The 19,224-nt window shown below is 36.8% G+C and overlaps 1 protein-coding gene and 1 long non-coding RNA gene across 2 annotated transcripts in view; both read right to left on the bottom strand.

Annotated features, from left to right (window-relative positions):
* Positions 1 to 19,224, bottom strand: part of GBE1 (1,4-alpha-glucan branching enzyme 1) — a 269,487-nt gene that overhangs the window by 27,908 nt on the left and 222,355 nt on the right. The window contains exons 13-14 of the mRNA XM_023216072.1: positions 15,805 to 15,989; positions 14,087 to 14,217 (exon numbers count right to left, since the gene is read on the bottom strand). Coding sequence (XP_023071840.1) covers positions 14,087 to 14,217; positions 15,805 to 15,989 — 316 coding nt within the window. The remainder of the gene's footprint in view (positions 1 to 14,086; positions 14,218 to 15,804; positions 15,990 to 19,224) is intronic.
* On the bottom strand, positions 9,179 to 14,011 carry LOC111545142. Its single transcript, XR_002732354.1, has 2 exons — positions 13,742 to 14,011; positions 9,179 to 13,341 (listed from the first exon to the last, which is right to left on the bottom strand). It is a non-coding gene; the product is annotated as an uncharacterized LOC111545142 (long non-coding RNA).

The raw sequence follows: 19,224 nt of genomic DNA, 5'->3' as shown, positions 1-19,224 counted from the left end.
TAGCTACATACTCCATTTATCCAACCATCCTTCCATCTGTCAGTCCGTCTATCAGTTCATCAACCCTCTATACATCCTCCTATCAGAGATTTAGCTCTCTGTTTACAGGTGCCTAGTGTATTCTAAGTAAACAGATCATTGTTGATATATGGGTAATTCTCTGTCTTATCATTCATCTTGAAGTCTACAAACACATAATAGTATCTCCTTTTTTAAAACTGGTGAAAATGATCACCTTGGGCACAAATGTTCCCCCCACCAACCCCAATGAAGGATATTACTAGGTGATTATGCACTATCTTTAAAGGTTATAATAACATTTCTGATTTATTTTTCCTCCAGAAGGGCAAGAAATAGAAGACAGAATTTTGACTGGGCTATTGTTAGATGGCTTTCTGAAGTGAAGAGACCATCATTGCACAACTGAGCTATGAAACAAAAAAAACAGAAATGCTGTTAAATATTTGACAGCACTGTGATGGCTATTCAAAACAGGACCCTGAACCCCCTTCAAGAAAAAAATCCCAAAACTAAATACATTTGTATGCAGTAAAGGCTTACTCATTATTCATTACTGCCTATAATCTTATGAATATATATTAAGGCAATCTAAAAGTGTTATAGCATTGCAATATTTTAATCATGCAAAATATTTTTCTTACTTGGTGATTCATCCCTAACTCCTGGGTAGAGAAATGAAGCTAAATCATAGGCTTTTTATGACCAAGGGAGGGGAAGGTACTGGTCTGTCATTATCATTAAATCATAGGGATTGTTAGACAGTGTTTAGCAATGAAAAAAATGATCAAAAGGACCTCTATGTTTAAAAGTATTAGTCATTTCAAAACTAAAGAAAGTGAACCTAAGCAATGAGCATACATTCATTGTGAAGCTATTTTTAAAAAGGAGGACCTATATTAAATATAAAATTGTTAGTAGGATCATCTATCTCAGCTCTCATAAAGCTCATCATCAATAAATTGCAGCATAACATAAAGGAAAAAGAAACATGCTTGTATCTGGTGAAAGTCACTGTGTCAAACTTCTGCAGAAAACCTTGAATTTGCTTTTTACCAAAGTATCTACAACCTGCAAAACTAGAAAGTTGAGATGCTCTATTTAGTCAGACCAGAAATTAACCTTTACATATATAATCTGGATAGAATATGGTAGTTAGCTAATCCTAAATTAAGTCCTTTGTTTTTATTTGTTGCATAAAGCATAGATTCTCATAAACATAGAGTGTTACATCACCACACTTCAAAGCCTTCTGTAAACCAAGCAACTCACAGCAACATCTCTGCCTTCAGCAATCACACTCCAGTAAGTCATCCAAGTGACCTTATTTGCTTATTAGAAACTCTGTGTACAGGTTGCAAATGTCAGAGTATGAATTTACATTTTAAAAAGTGCATCTTGCAGTGGCTTAATGAAAATATTTCAACAATCTCAGCTCAAATTCAACTACTTATACCTCTGCTCCCTTGGGTTTAAAGATTTTGTCCTAGGTTCACATATTCTTCACAAGCCATGCTTCACAACCACTCCTCTTAGCATGTCAACACTGTAACAGTTTGAAATGCCATTTGGAAAGGGGGCTGTTACTACACTACCATTTCTACTCCCACCTCAATAGTATGCCAATAAATAACTTAAACATTTGATTCTTGTGTTGTTTATGGTCTCAGAAAGATATTTATCTGATATACCAACACAAATACCTTATACATAAGCTGGGAGGTTTTAAATTTATATTGTATATCATGTATTAACTTAAACTCTGAAAATAGCACCATGATACCTCCATATTCTACTCTAGAATACAGAAAAAAAATCACAATAATTGACCTTCGTATGTATGTTTTGCTTTAAAATTATTTTTCTTCTTGTGGAAGATGGCAAAAAAAGATCATTAAGAAGAATTTCTGGGGACAGATTTGTCAGGGGTTATGGCAGGGCAGTGAGAAAAGTGAGTTGATTAGAAAGAAAACTGCCTGGGCCATAAGTCTGTATGTAATTCTCTCCTTCTACCTATATTCCCAGAAGTATTTTTGAAATTATTTTGAACATTAGAGAAATAAATCATCAATAATACCACCATCGCTCCCACCCCCAACCACATGTACCTACTCTGGGAACAGAACGAGGCACCAGCGTGGAACAGAAAGAACATGGGCTGTGGATACACCACTTAACCTTTACCTGCCATGGGCTGGAGGAAAGCCTTCAGTTCATTAAAGGCCTCAGTCTCTACAACCTGCCTTATAGTGTGGTCCGAAATACAGTCATAGGTTGTTTCATGCATTTCACTTTACTGTGCTTTTCAGATACTGTGTTTTTCTTCAAATTGAAAGTTTGTGGAAACCCTGGTTGAGCAACTGTCGATGCTGTTTTTCCAACAGCACATGCTCACTTCATGTCTCTGCATCACATTTTGGTAATTATCGCAATGTTTCCAACTTTGTCAGTATTACTATACTATATTAAAATGAACACTTTATAAAAATGATTCGCAAATAGAAGGCCCGCAGAAGAGGGGTCCTAATACATTCTCCCCACATCATTTAAAATGTGGTATCATCATTTGTATCATTCAAATGGATTTGAAAGAGCACTCTGGCCTTGGGAACATAGTTTTCTTTCTGATTTAATGACAACTTGATAATGTTCTAGGTGAAGAAATGCCACTAAAGAAATATAATAATGATTCTGACGATATAAAAGGCACTATGTTCCTTTCTTTACAGCTAAACAATGTGAAAACTTAAGTCAATATAACACATCAGGAAAATGTATTTTATCTTTCTAAGCATGAAATATGAAACCTGCTTATTTATTAAGTACATTTAGGTCTCAGCATTACCCACATTTCTATCTATTGTATTAAAGAATGTTGGTCATTATTACACTGAAGATTAGCAGCTAAAAAGACAAATGTGAGAGTATATAGGTAAAAGGTTGTTGCTGTTGTTTTGTTTTTTGATTTTTTCCTAGAATATGGCTGTAGGCTCCATTGCAGAAACAGTAAGATGTCCTTTGGCAGTCACCATAAAGGCCACATTCAAAGCCTTATTGATACAGATCTGTCTTGCCTCTCAGTTTTCCAAATGTCTTGCCTCTCAGTTTTCCAGATAGTTAAAAGCATCATTAAAGTGTTTCTTCTACCTTGCCTGGCATTACCTCCAAAATGGCTCCCCTTCCAACAGTTTTTGGGATGGCAGTCACCATCTATTCTCCACAGATCTGAGTGAAAGTTGATGTCTTGCTAGTTGACATACAAGATCTACAGATTCAAAAAATGGAACTGCTCAAAAATTCAGACATGTTACCTATAGCAGGACTATATTTCCTAGTAACAGAGGAAGTTTAAGTGGCTTCTTTAGAAAAGTTAGATTTGTTCTGGCACCACATCCTACTTCCCAGGGAATTAAAAATTTGATGAACTTTGTTACTTGATTAACACATGCAATCTTGTCACTGTAGACTCTTCACAGTAAAAATCTGTATTCAATTTACTTGCTCAGTAGTTAGAAATACCAATGGCATAGAATATTTTGCTAAAGACAGAAAATATACCATTGAAATCCTAATTTTTAATACTTTGTATATCTGAATTCATTCTATAATAGTCAGCTACACTATAGGTTAAAAGTAGAAGAATAAGGTCAGAAAGATAAAGGGCCAAAAACAAATGAGACAAAAAAAAAAAAATCGCAAGAGAGAAGAAAAAGGGACCTTAAAGCTAAGCTTGGAACAACAAAAAGTTAAAAGGAGAGATCCATTTGCCGGCGATGGGAGATGCTACAATCCTAACAGATGAATGACAGAGAAGTGTCCTGTAATACTCTTATCTTTTCTAATATGTTAGAGGGTCAAAGTTAACGTTGTACTTTTTCATGTTTAATGTTAAATTTAGGGTTTTAGGTTGAAATTATTAACTGAATACAGAAAAAGGAAGATATGACATAATACTAGGATACAAAAGAAAAACTCAAGATTTTTATTTGGATACAGGTACAATGGGAAAGGAAAATGTGATGGCTGCCAGGAAAGCTGATGTAACTTTAATGATATGAATAAGAGAGTAGCATCAAGATAAAGGAAGGTAATGGGGCTCTGTATGTCATACTTGCCAGACTGTATCTAGAATACTCTGCTGTTAGTGTAGCAGGACTGTGAACAATGCTGGGTGCATTTTGATAAGGGAGATGCAATGGTAAGACATCTGGAAAGTATCATGAGAATTTATGTAAGAAACTAGTGGTGTCTGGTCTGGAAGAGGAAAAACCAGGGAGAGGTGGTAATCTAAGAAGCATATTAAAAGCCTTTCTGATTTGAATAGCTGGCACGTAGAACAGGTGTTAGTCCCAGAGTACAGAATTAATGCATTGATTTTAAGGTAACATTTTTAACTATTAAAACACAATACTGTTTATCTTGTGAAATAGTGATATTCCTGGCACTGCAAAGTATTAGAATAACAGGTGATTATTTGTAAGAAATTTCTAGATGGGACTTCTGCACTGAACTGGGAGGGTGGAGCAGAGTCCCTCACAAAAGGAAGATGTTGTGATTTCAGTCTCAGAGTTATGGCTGGCATTATTAACATATACTTAATTAGAAGGTGTGTTGTAAATTACGTTGGAAATGCGCTCCTGCTCCCTTCCTGCTCCCCAAAACTTAAAATATATAAAGTAAAAAACATGATACAATTCTCCCACCACCTATATAGACCATTACATCTTCAATACTTTGTGAGTATTCAAAGAGAATTATTAAAATGGAAATGTTCTCCGAGAAAGGAGTAACATATGTGCATTTACTACTTGTTAACAGAAAGACATGGAAGAGATGGGTGGTAAGAATAAGGTCCAAGTGGGCACAAATCTGTAGCAGGCAAAATGTAGGAAACAGGTCAACAAGGTTTCTTCATGTTTCCCTTGGAGACCAAATAGATGACTGAGGATCCAACTATAATTTCTGTAAAGACATGGCTCAGTTTTCCAATGTCTGTATCATTACAACTTATAACGAGTACAGCTTCCAAAAGAGGTGACTAATGTAAACACATTCAGTATTTATTTAAGTAGAAAATTTTCGTGTTAACAAGTACAGACGTTTAAGCAGATAACTAAATTTCAAAAAGACCGAATTTGTGTCAAGATTTTGAAAACCGAACCAGGCTTTCAAATATAGTGTAATTCTGTGTCAGTATATATAAACTAACATTTGGGGGTCTTACTGGCTTATAGGGGTCACAGTAATACCCTATACTATATAATATAAATATAATACATATATTACTATGTATGCTTTCGTAATATTCACTACTTGTTAAAGTTAATATATTAATATATTTTAGATAGATCCTTATAGCTTGCCCCAAGATTTTTCTCCTAAATATCATCATGGAAAACTCTATACATTTCCATTTGTTGACAATGATGAAATAATTTTTTAATTAAAATTTAAAATATTTATGGGTATACAGTAGGCATATATATTTATGGGGTGCCTGAGATATTTTGATACAGGCATACAATATGTAATAATCACATCAGGGTAAATAGAGCATCCATCATCTCAAGTATTTATCCTTTTTTGTGTTACAAACATTCCTATTCCACTTTTAGTTGTTTTAAAATGTAGAATAAATTACTGTTGACTGTAGTCACCTTGTTGTGCTATCAAATATTAGGTCTTATTCATTCTGTCAAACTATGCTTTTGCAGCCATTAAGCATTCCATTTCCCTCTCACTGGCCCACTACACTTCTCAGCCTCTGGTAACCATCCTTCTACTCTCTTATCTCCATGAGAACAACTGTTTTAATTTTTAGCTTCCATAAATGAGTGAAAACATGCAAAGTTAGTCTTTCTATGCCTGGTTTATTTCACTAAACATAACGACCTCCAGTTCCATCCACGTTGTTGCAAATGACAGGATCTCATTCCTTTTATGGCTGAATAGTATTCCGTTGTGTAAATGTACCATATTTTCTTTATTCATTTGTGTATTGATGGACACTTAGGTTGATTCCAAATCTTGGCTAGAGTGAACAGTGCTACAATAAAAGGCGAGTGCAAATATCTGCTCCATATACTGATTACTTTTGGGTATATACCTAGCAGAGGGATTGCTGGATCATATGGTAGTTATATTTTTAATTTTTCTGAGTAATCTCCATACTGTTCTCCATATTGGCTGTACTAATTGATGACCCCACCAACAGTGTATGTGGGTTCTACTTTCTCCACATCCTCACCAGGATCATTATTGTCTGTCTTTTGGAAAAAAGTTATTTTAACTGGGGTGAGAAGATTTCTCACTGTAGGTTTCATTTACATTTCTTTCATGATCAGTAATGCTGAGCACCTTTCCATACACCTGTTTGCAATTTGTATGTCTTCTTTTGAGAGATGTATATTCAGATCTTCTGCCCATTTTTAAATAAGATTATTAAATGTTTTCCTATAGTTTGAGCTCCTTATACATTCTGGTTATTAATCCTTTGCCAGATGGATAGTTTGCAAATATTTTTTCCCATAATGTGGACTGTCTCTTCCCTTTGTTTCCTTTTTGTGCAGAAACTTTTTAACTTGCTGTCATCTCATTTGTACATTTTTGCTTTGATTGCCTATGCTTAGTTTAGGCATAAACTATGTCTAAGATTTCAGCCTTTAATCCATTTTTATTTTTATTTTGTATATGATGAGAGACAGAGGTCTAGTTTCATTCTTCTGCACATGGATATCTGATTTTCCCAGCACCATCTATTGAAGAAACTGTCCTTTCCCCATTGTATGTTCTTGGCACCTTTGTTGAAAATGAGTTCACTATAGATACATGGATTTATTTCTGGGTTTTATATTCTGTTCTACTAGTATTTGTGTCTGTTTTTATGGCATTACCATGCTGTTTTGGTCACTGTAGCTCTGTAGTATAATTTGAAGTCAGGTAATGTGATTGCTCCAGTTCTTTTCTTTTTGTGCAACATATCTTTTGCTATTCTGGGTCTTTTATGTTCAAGTAAAATTCAGGATTGTTTTTCCATTTATTTGATGAATATCATTGGTATTTTGATAGGGATCTCTAATTTCTTTCTTGACCTAGCCATGGATTGGTATGGTCATTGGTATATGGCCATTCAGGAGCATATTGTTTTATGTGCATGTGTTTGCATAATTTCTACAATTCTTCTTGTTATTCATTTCTGGTTTTATTCCATTTTGGTCAGAGAAGATGCCTGATATTATTTCATTTTTTAAAAATATTTTAGGACTTGCTTTGTGGCCTAACATACGGTCTATTCTTAAGAATATTCCATGAGCTGAGGACAACATGTCTTTTACAGCCATTGGATGAAATGTATCAGGTCCATTTGGTCTATAGTGCAGATTACACCTCATGTTTCTTTGTTGATTTTCTGTCTGAAAGATTTGTCCAAAGGTGAAAGTAGGGTATTGAAGTCTCCAGTTATTATTGTATTGGGGTCTATCTCTCTCTTTAGCTCTAATAATATTTGCTTTATATATATGGATGCTCCAGTGTGGGGTGCATATATAATTGTTATATTCTCTTGTTGAATTGACCCTTTGTCATCATATAATAACCTTATTTGTCTCTTTTTATAGGTTTTGTCTCAAAAATCTATATAATCTGATGTCAATGCAGCTACTCCTGCTGTTTTATGCTTCTCATTTGCACAGAATGTCTTTTTCCATCCCTTTATTTGTTAGTCTATGAGTGCTTTTATGGGTGAAGTATGTTTATTGTAGGCAGCAGATATTTAGGTCTTGTATTTTTATCCGTTAAGCTACTCTATGTTTTTGGTTAGAGAGTTCAGTCCATTTACATTTAATGTTATTACTGATAAGGATTTATTGCTGCCATTTTGTTATTTGTTTTCTGTTTTTCTTTTTTTTGTCTTCCTTCTTGTCTTCCTTGTTGTGAAACTGATTGCTGCTATGTTTTAATTTCTTGCTTTTTACTTTATTTTTGTGTGTATCTGTGTGGAAGGCTTTTTGATTTGTGATTCTCATGAGGCTTGCAAGTAACATCATATAACCCGCCATTTTAAACTGATGACAATTTAATTCTGATTGCAAAAACAAACAAAGAGAAAAACTGATACAAACTCTACCCTTTAACTTCCCCCACTAGTATTTTAACTTTTTGTTTGTATTTATATCTTATTATAATGTCTGTGTCTTAAAAAGTTGTTGTAGTTAGTTCATGCAACACAATTGAAGCCTTATCATATTCCATATTTGTCTGTGTACTTATTATAATCAGTGGGTTTTGTGCCTTAAGGTGATTTCTTATTGCTCATTAATATTCTTTTCTTTAAGACTGAAGTACTCCCTTTAGCATTTCTTGTAGGTCAGTTTTAGTGTTAACAAAATCTCTCGGCTTTTGTTTGTCTGGGCAAGTCTTAGTTTCTCCTTCATATATGGAGGATATTTTTGCTGGATATAACATTCTAGGATAAAAGTTTTTTTTCCTTCAGCACTTTAAGTATGCCATGGCACTCTCTCCTGGCCTGTAAAGTTTCCACTGATAAGTATGCTGCTAGATGTATTGGAGCTCCTTTATATGTTATTTGTTTATTTTCTCTGGCTGCTTTTAGGATCCCTTCTTCATCCTTGACCTTTGGGAAATTGATTTTTAAATGTCTTGAGGTAGTATTATTTGGGTAAAATCTGCATTGTGTTCTATAACCTTCTTGTCCTTGAGTATTGATATCTTTCTCTGGGCTTGGAAAGTTCTCCATTACTATCTCTTTGAATAAACTTCTAACTGAATCAATCTCTCTCTCTCTCTCTCTCTCTCTCTCTCTCTCTTTCTCTCCATCTGCTTTAAAGCCAATCACTTTTAGATTTGCTTTTTTGAGGCTATTTTCTAGATCCTGTAGGCATGCTTCATTCTTTTTTGTTTTTTGTCTTTTCTATGCATTTTCAAATACCTTGTCTTCAAGCTCCCTAATTATTCTGCTTGATCAATTCCGCTGTTGAGAAGCTCTGATGCATTCTTCAGCTTGTCAACTGAATTTTTCAGCCCCAGAATTTCTGCTTGATTTTTTTAAAAGTATTTCAATCTCTTTGTTAAATTTATCTGATGGAATTCTGAATTCCTTCTCTGTTAAATTGCATTTCATCAAGATGCCTCAAAACTGCTATTTCTTTTTTTTTTTTTTTTTGTCAGAAAGTTCACCTATCTCTGTCACTCCAGGATTGGTTACTGGTGATTTATTTACTTTGTTTAGTGAGGTCATGATTTTCTGGAAGGTAGTGATGCTTGTGGATGTTTGCCAGTGTCTGGGCATTGAATAATTAGGTATTTATTATAGCCTTCACAGCTCAGGCTTGTTTATATTGGTCCTTGGGAAGGTTTCCTAAGTATTTGAAGACTTGGTGTTGTGATCTAAGTCTTCAGTCATTGCGGTGGTATCTATATTAAGGGGCTCCACTCTTGTTGACTCATAGAGGTACTACCTTGATGGTCTTAGTTAAGATCTGAGATAATTCACCGGATTATCGGGCAGAATCTCTTGTTCTCTTCCCTTGCTTTCTCCCAAACAAAGGTCATCTCTCACTCCATCCTGGAGCTGCCTGGAATTGGAGGAAGGGGTGAAGCAAGCAAGTTCATTGTCAACGCCACTGGGACTGTGCTGGGTCCCACTTGAAGCCAGCACAGCACTAGGCCTCACCCGAAGTCTCCGGTGACTATTGCCTGGGTACCAGTGATGTATATCCAAAGGCCAAGGGTTCTTTAGTCAGCAAGTGGTGGGAGAGAGCATCCTGCCGAGCCTGGGTCTTTCCCTTTAGGGCAATGTGTTCCCGTCTGGCCCAGGGTAGGTCTAGGAATGCCATGCTGGAGCTATGGCCTGGCACTAGGAACTTGAGAAACCTACTTCATGCCATATTTTACTGTGGCTGAGGTGGCACCCACATTGCAAGCAATGTCCTTTTCACTCTTCTCTTTCCTTTTCTCAAGCAGAAGGAGGCTCTCTCTCCATGGCCACCATCACCCCAAGGCCATGGCAACCACAGCCGGGCTACTGCTGATGTGTATTCAAAGTCCAAGGGCTCCTTAGTCAGCAGTTGGTGAATTGTGTCAGACCTAGGTCTCTCCTTTCAGGGCAGTGGGTTCCCTTCTGGCTCACGGAAGGTTGAGAAATGCCATCTAGGAGTTAAGGCCTAAAACTGGAGGCTTTAGGAGTCTGCTTGGTGCTTTATTTTACTGTGGCAGAGCTGATCCCCAAGTTGCAAGATGAAGTCCTTTTCGCTCTTCCCTCTCCTTTCCCCAGGCAGGAGTCTCTTCTCATGGGCAGCATGCATAGCTGGGAATGTGCTGGGTTACAACTGAAGCCAACACGGTTCTGGGTCTCATCAAAGGCCTGTGGCAATTGCTACTTGGCTACTTTACCTCGGTCATTAGGTAAAGAATTCTGCCAGGGCTGTGTCCTTCCCTTCAGGGAAGCAAGTTCCCTTAAGGCATAGGGTGGGTCTAGAAATGTCCTCTGAGAGCTGGGGCCTGAAATAGGGGCTTTAGGTCTCTGCTTGCTGTTTTATTTTACTGTGGCTGAGCTGGTATCCAAGTTATAAGAAAAAGTCCTCTTCACTCTTTCCTCTTCTTTCTTGTGTACCCCATGTCCACTGGCTCTAAGTCCAGTACAATGTCCACTGGCTCTAAGTCCAGTACGACACCAGGACCTGCTCAGGAACTGTAGTCCTTGTGGTCTAGACTTTCAAATTTATCTGGAACCCCAGGGTACTTTAGCGTGCAGTGCTGGGCCTAGCTGGAACTTAGGTTCCGAATGCTGGGACAGACAATACCCCTCTGGCTAGGGCTGGGCTAAAGGCTCTCTTTGTGGGCGCTCGCTGAATTCTGCCCGTGTCGCCTTCTGCTGTGACAGGGCAGCAATGAGTTCCAATGCAAAGTCCCACAATCACTGTGCTTTCCTTCCCCCAAGCAAACAGATTCTCTCTTTCCATGTCCCACGTGGTGCTGCCAAGGCATGGGAGAGGGTTGCTATAGGGAATTCAAGACTGTCCTTCTTACCCTCTTCCGTGCCTCTTTGCTTGAAATAATATGAAAATGAGGTGCTGTGATTGCTAACCTGATTTCTGGTTCTTATGAAGGTACTTTCTTACGTGGATAGTTGTTTAATTTGGTGTTCCTGAAGGGAGGACAACCGTTGGAGAGTTCTATTCAACCATCCTGCTCAAATTTATATTTTCTATTCCCCCAACTGGTTACCTCTCCTGGCTTTGCTATCCTCAGGAATAATACCACCAGCATTCTTTCTATTGTTCAAAGCGAAACCTTACATTTTCCCTTCTTTAGTCCATGTTCAAACAGATCCTGAGTTCCTTTACTACAAGGGCTTCATAAACTTTTTCTATTCTGTTGCCATTGTTTTAGTTCATGCCCTAATTATCTTTTAGGTGTACTGCAGTTTCTCATAATTAATATCTGTACTTCCAATCTCTTTCCTCATGAAAGCTCCCTTACACACTGGTACATGAGAACTTTTACTAAAGCCTACATTTTTATCAAGTAGCTCCCTAGTCAAAAACCTGCAGCAACTCACTATAAAATCATAGAAAAAAGACTAATTAATATGGCATTAAAATCTTCTATTATGTGATCTCCATCTATGTTTTCAGCTTTATCTCTTAATACTTCTTTCTATAGTCATCATTCTCCAATTAATCCATTGTCCTGTCCGTTATCTAAGAATAGTCTATGATTTCTAATAGCTGAAATGGCTTTCTTCATTTTTTCCTGCTATAATCTTGTCCATTTCCCAAATCTAGGCTTAAAAGTCTTTGTCTTAATCTCAGTATCTCTCCTCTCCTCCCCTGCCATTTATTTTTTCATTTTTCTTGTCCTTTGTTCTCCCATGGAACATTCTTGCTCCTTGTTCCTTTTCCATTTATTGCATTAAGACTTACATCACAGTCTGGGTTTCATACATCTCTTTCCCTCCACTTAAGGTTCAAGGACAGTGCTGCAAAGATATAATAAAGGTTGCAGTAGATACCCGGTATTCTGTAAATGTACTTTGGTTTGATTATATTACACTAGCAAGAATAGAAGGGTTTAGTCTAGGAGCATTACTTTAGCATTCTGGAGGTGAGAAGGATCACATACAAATTGCTACATGTCTAGTATTTGTTTGGATTTTTTCATGGAAACGAAGAGGACATTTGTTTCCCAGAATAGTACTGTACTCTTTAGTGTAGATAACCCATCACATTGATTTATTTGTAGGCATAAAGAGACAGACAACACAGCACATTCTGTAGGTTACCTGGGGCACATTTGTGCTGTCTGTCATAACTACGGCCTCCTCTCCTAGATGCTCTGCTGTTCTGTGGAGTTGGGTGGGAAGAAAGTAGGGAACCATCTCTCTTTGCCCTCAATGTCATGAGCAGCACAAGGTGGTGACAGATGCTGCAGGCTACTGACGAAACAGCACTGGCTCTTTTCTTTTTACTGCCAGAGTAAAGTTCTGTCTGGGTGAGTCCACTTTACCAAGGGATGTCTTCCTGAGGCTCGGGGGTAATTCCTGATTAAGCCACTCATGGTAATAATCATTTTTCTTCCTAGAAAATTTTTCTGGGAGATGTAAGACCCAACTCTGGTCAATAAAATATGGAAGAAATTTTGCTAAAGAAGTAACTTCACTGTTGAAGAGATACACACAAAAAAGTCTGTCTGCATTTTGTTGTGTCTGAAGGTGGGTGACACTTGGAGTCATGGCTCTTATCTAATGATGATTAACAGGGGCCACCGTTTGGACATTGCTGGCACCCTGAGAATTGAAAGCAAAAAGAATGAACTGGGGAACCTGATACTGTCACAGTGCTGGGGAAACTAGACTTCAGGATTTTTGTTAAGTGACAGATACATTTTCCTTATTATTTGAGCCAGCTGAGTGGGAGGGTTTCTTTATTGTAGCTGGAGACACGCTGACACATAGGACTTCATGTGGGCATCAGGCCCCTTGCTCAGGCGGCAGATGCTAATCACTGTTAGGGCTTCAGAGCACAAGCACATTATTTCTACTGCCTGCTGGAAAAATTGGGCTGATTTGTTGCTAGGTCCTGAATCTGTCAATTTTTTCATGGATCTAGTAATATGTCTTTAAAATATACTGTACATTTCCTTTGTAATAATTATCAAACTTACAATGACTAATGTTTATCTCCTTTACTAGTTTAAAAGCTCTATGAGGGCAGTGACTGTATCTGCTAGGAGAGTTCCTGTATTTACAGTAATTAGCTGAGAGTCGTCACAGAGGTGTTCAGTAAATAGGTACTCGGTAATTATCTGTAAAATGCATGAAAGAAAGAGTAAATGAATACACAGAGAACATCAAAAACATTCTCCCTGGTTATTTCTATTGCTCACACCTCCCCTGCCTTGCCTTCTTACCAATTCAGGCCTACAAAGGTATGCCATGTCTTGAATTTTAGGGGAAGAAACAGAAAAAGGAAGGAAGCTATCATTACAACTATTGTTTGCTCTCTCCCACCAAGTGGAGGAAAGGAAACAAGTCTCAGAAGTAACTTACAAAATATTTTCATAGAGTAAAACTACAGCCGTATCCCATATTGCTTACTGGATCTAAACAGCATTTAAGAAATGTTATTTAAGAAATGTTCAGTTACACTTTTTAAAGCCCGGTCCCCTAAGTCCAGAGCCTCTGCTATTGTCTCAGGAGACTTACATTTCCTGTCTTCTGTGTTGGTGGATGTGGGGACCTGGACAGCAGGGCTCCATATTGAAACCTTCAAGACAGAAAGATCCACAGCTCTTTCCTTTGATGTGAACCACGTCTGCACTAACCTCTCTGTTTAAAGCTAAAACGAAGCTTAGGAATAATTCAGTATAACTGAGCTGAGCAAAGATTTATCCATCAACTGTTTCAAGTTCCTCATTTTTCAGATGAGGAAAATCAATGTTTCTGTCATCAAGATCAACCTTAGTCTTTTTTTTTTTTTTTTTTTTTGTCCTATAATATAATAAAGAAGTGAATGTGGACAGTTATATTCACTTGTAACAAAAAGGATATTTCCCTGGCAATGCTGTTCCAACTCGGTAGTCAGTGTAGCTCTTGCTTGGATGGAAGTTGAAAATGAAAAGAAGACCTGCTCTTTCAAAAGCAATGATCTTATTGCCTTCATGTTTTTCACTCACATAGGCCTGCAAGAATTAACACGCGTGTTACATTTAAATAATATCTAGATGCTGCTACAAGTACCTTATTTTTCGTCTTTCTCAATAGTCTGGTTATTAAACCCGAAATGAGTATTTCAGAACACTATATTTTTTTGAACATGTTACAATTTTGCTATACCTAACTGTGAACCAAGAACAGTCTCAAAAATTGCTTAGTGGCGTATACAAAGCTCACCAGCCACTTGCCGACCTCATAGCTCAAATAGAGAACTAGTATTGTGGCTCAGGTTTTAAGTAAAATCATGGTACCTATACATACTACAAAGTGTTTGTATATATTAGATCTACTTATAAGTGAATTTTCTTTAAGACTTTTAGTCTCCAGCTTAATGTGGTTAGGTATATAAAATTACTTTTCAAAATTCAATGTAACATTGTTATTTTAACGTAGTTTCTAAAATTATAGCTCTCTTAACCATTTTCCATATTTACCCAACTTTGTCAGATTCAATGGCAACCTAAAGTCAATTACAATACTTTTTCTCTTAATAAAAAGATAAGGTCTGAAAAGAAATTATATCTGTAAACTCTCTTCTTTTATTCATCATCATGTATTTTCAGTTGGCTGTGAAAAGCCTTTGCTTTCCCAACACCGTCCTCACTCAGCCCGAGCTCTGAGAGGACTTATTGCCGTGCATATCATCAGCAGCAGCACTCTTGGTAATTTAGAAATGTGAACTAAAGCTCTAGAGTAAACGGGGTGCCTTTTGGTATTCAACATTGTTCCTATTGAAAAGGAGCATCATTTTGCTCTCTCTTCTGGAAATAGCATTACTAAGAAACGTGATTAGGGCATTCATGTCATGGAGCAAATCTTACTGAATATACAAATACCTTTGCTCAGCCATTAAAAAAAAAAAGAATCATAGACACCAAAGTAAAAACACATCAACAGTAATTTCAAACAGCCCCAGTATAAAGTAAATGGATTATAACAAAGACATATTACATGTTAATTTTTACCAGGAAAAAAGAAGCCTGTATAAAATTTTCACTTGTTAATTACATTTTCTAAAATTTGTTGAAAACTGAGACGTTAATTCCAGAGGACAGACGGTCTCATGAAAAATACAAAACAGTATGCAGGTATAATGGCATCTATTGAAATTACAAGTCAGAGACCAGTAAAGAAGAGAAAAAAAAAGGAACAAAGAAATCTACATGTTGTCAAAGTAGTTTCTTTATGACAGCATAATTATTTACATAAAAAAGTGGTCAAAACAATTAAGATGTTTCCACGGCAATTTCCAAAATGGGTTCCCTGCAGAACTTTTATTGTTTATTTTAACCAATAAAAATACAAATTACTAAATTTAAATAGTAACAACAAACAAACCAGGAAACTAAGCAGGCCATTATGTTTAAGATTTTCATTATCAATTGGAGAGACTTCAGTGGCATGTGTTGACAACCTGAAGTATGTTACAGGACACTACACACTGAATAATCAACTGCTGTTTAAAAGACCTGCATATGGATTTAAATCGGTTGCCATTCTAAGCATGTTCATCATTGGTGACTAAAACACAGCATTCAGAGTAAAGAGCTTACCTGTGGAGCTGAAAGCCAACCACATCTTTCTTCCAATCTATTCATATCCCTGTCAAAATTATTTAGGAACTTGTAGCGAAGAAGGTCATCATCAGTTAAATGAAACTGCCGTCTGGCATAATGGTAACTCTCATTATTTCCTTTTCTTGGGAAGTCCAACCATTCAGGATGCCCAAATTCATTACCTGCATTAAAACACAAATGTAAATGTCACCTTGTAATATCAGAATTTTGTACTAATAATAAATCAATAATTATATGTTTTTAATGTTTTTAAAATTCAGTTTAGGCTATCATTTACTAGACCTGTGTCCTGCGAATGATGTACAGGTGTAGCTCAAAAATAGCATGGTCTAGCACAGACAGTACCACATTTGGACTCAGAAGCCTGGGCTCCAGCTTCAGTTTGGCTGCTCATTACTTGTGGCACATCTTGGTTTCCTCAAGCACAAACTGAAGACAATTATTGATGCCATACTTATTTCATTTCTGAAATAATCTCTGAGATCTCAGAGTAATTTCTGAAATCTCTATTTCTATAATCTCTGAAATCTGTACAACGCTTGACAATTGCCAGAGGCTTTGTATGTAGGTTATTTTTTGATCCTCAAAGGAACTCTCTATTATATTCATTTCACAGATGAGAAATCCAAAGCTCTGGCCAGTTAAAAGACTCACCCAACTTCACACAGTGGGAAAGCAACCATTAAAATTGAGGTCCTCTCATTAAAATCCAGTTTTTCCTACCACATCACATTGGGCAAATACCTTGTAAACTTCAGCTGCTAAGGAAACTCAAGCCATTACTTTTATTATTTATTTTCCATATTTCTTTTTCAGATCTGTTTGTTACTACTAGATATGTACCTTTCATTTCAAGTGTGCCCGCATGCTTACACTTATTCTTCTGTGTGTATAGCCGAGACCCCTGGCTGGGGATCTATATAATATTATCTCTCACTATAATGATCAGAACCAGAAACCCAATAAACTTAAAAAATAAAATAAAACAGTAACAAATACGTAGTTTCCATTCTGAGAAGCAATTTTAGATATTAGTCATCTAACCAATTGGTTCTTATGGTTGCCCTCAAGTTCCATTTCTACTTTAAGCCTTCTTTTCTTTCCCTAAAAATTAAATGCTACTTTCCAAAATTTTCTTTCATGTGCTACAATTAATTATTGCTGTGATTTTCTAATTAGTGCTACAAATTTCTAATTAATGCTGCAAATTTCTAATTAATGCTATAAATTTCTCCAATGAGTTAGAAAGTATCATAGCCAATACAAACGTGTCCTACTTCAAATAAACTGCATATTAATATTATAATAAATAAAAACTAATAAGCTGGGATGTAATTCGAAGTAATTTACTGCAGAGGTGCTTTAAATAGTGAAGTTTGCTAAGAAATTCTGCAACTTACATTTAACTTTTCAGGACCACATTCATCCAAACAAAAATATCATCCAAATAAATAGGTGTATAGCAGTTTCTTAAAAATTAAAGGGTCTACAAACATTTTGCTTAATTCAAATTTCAGTCCCAGTGATATTTCTTATGATGTTGTCCACAGCATGTCATAGCAGAGAGCCGACTTTATGAGGCTATATTTACTTCTGGATGCTTTAAATTGACATGAGGAATGTCCCTCTGCTGTATTTAAAGGTCCTGCCTAGGTCTAAAGTCTGATTCGCACCAGCCCAAGGTATACCCATGGCACAGCTTACTCCTTCAACCGGAGGTAGCAAAATAATGTACCTCCGGAATTGCAACTGGAGCAATCTTTACTGATAATGAAGGGACTTCCAGTCTGGGAACAAGTATATGCCCACATGCCAATCCAACGACTAGTGGGATTTTAACTAGTCGGTGATTTACGAGAGACTAGAAATGCCATGAGGTAGCGATAGTATGTTAGCCTACAAACTGGATCCAGGCTTCCTATAGGCAAAATACTTTTTTGGGGGGACAGCCATGGATCTCTGGGTTGATCCCAGTATTAATAAGCAATTCCTTTAGCCCTCTTTCATGGAGCCTGTTACATCATTGTCATCATGACGACAGTAGAAGCAGCAGCACAATAAGCAATTCCGTTAGCCCTCTTTCATGGAGCCTGTTACACCATTGTCTTCAGGATTATAGTAGAAGCAGCAGCACATGCTTAATTTCTGTTTAATATGTGCCAGGCACCATTGTAAGCATTGCACATGAATTAACCCTATCTTCGACAATTGTCTAAGGTAGGTAAAATTATTATTTCAATTTTACAGATAAGGAAATGGAGGCACAAAGATGTTACACAGTAATTAAGGAGTTGGGCCTTGTGAACCAGACAGTCTGGTTTCAGCCTCGACTCTTAATTAATACTATAGCATGTTGTGCCCAAGTAAATTCTATGGAAATCCAGGGCCAAGAATGACCAACTTCTCATACCTGGACAGAGATTCCAAATTAGTGGAATGACATGCACAAATGTATCAGAGTGAGAAAGTGAGATGTAGTGAAAAGTTTAGTTTAGCCACAAAATAAGACTTGTGGTAAGGAGATAAAGCAGGACCATTAGGATGAACTGTATACATTTCGTACCTTATAATGCAGGCATTAGGGAATCAAAGGCTATTTTAAAGTAGGGACATGAGAATTTCAAATGTGTTTATTATTAAAATATTTCTGGTACCATGTGGAAAAAAGACTGGATACCAGGGAAAGTTGAATGGTAGGAAAACCAGTATGGAATCCAGTGTAAAACAGATGATGAAATTCTGTGGAAATAGAGAAAAGAATGATCGATTCAAATGGCATTTCTGAGATGGAAATAACAAGATTTGATGACTGACTGACTGAATAGAGACAGTGAGGAAAAGGAAAGTCGGAATGCAGTTTTGAAGTTTTGAGTTCAGGGGGCTGAGTAGTGACAGCGTTAACTACACTAGAGGAAAATGGTGACAGAAAGTTTGGGGTAAGAAGATAATGAGTTCAATTTTAGGCCTGCTAAATTTAAGATGTGAAGGATACATCAGCATCTGTAGATTTTGAAGAATGATAAAAATAAGGTACTGAAACTCGAGAGAGAATTCTAGGTGGGGAGAGAGAGTAATGTATAAAGCCTCAATAAGCAAAGATAATGAAAGCCACCAGAGAAAAAAGGCCATGGCCAGCACACCAAGGAACTGAAGGCAGAGAGAAGCCATGTTAGGGAAGACTGAGAGCAATGGTTAGCAGGGTAAAGGGGACATTAAAAGAAAACACAGAAGGCTAAGAAGAGTCCCAAGGAGGGTGGTCAGTAGCATTAAATGCTACCAAAAAATAAAATCATAAATAAGAACTTGCTACATGATCTCCTCTCTGATGCAGAAATAAGCTGGTGTAAAGCTGTGCTTTTCAATCTATATTACATTCCAGAATCACCAAGGCAGGCT

Source organism: Piliocolobus tephrosceles, chromosome 2 (genome assembly GCF_002776525.5).
Source record: "Piliocolobus tephrosceles isolate RC106 chromosome 2, ASM277652v3, whole genome shotgun sequence".
Taxonomy (NCBI): domain Eukaryota; kingdom Metazoa; phylum Chordata; class Mammalia; order Primates; family Cercopithecidae; genus Piliocolobus; species Piliocolobus tephrosceles.
Note: the sequence above shows the minus strand (reverse complement) of the source record. Positions and strands in the feature narration are given on the sequence as shown.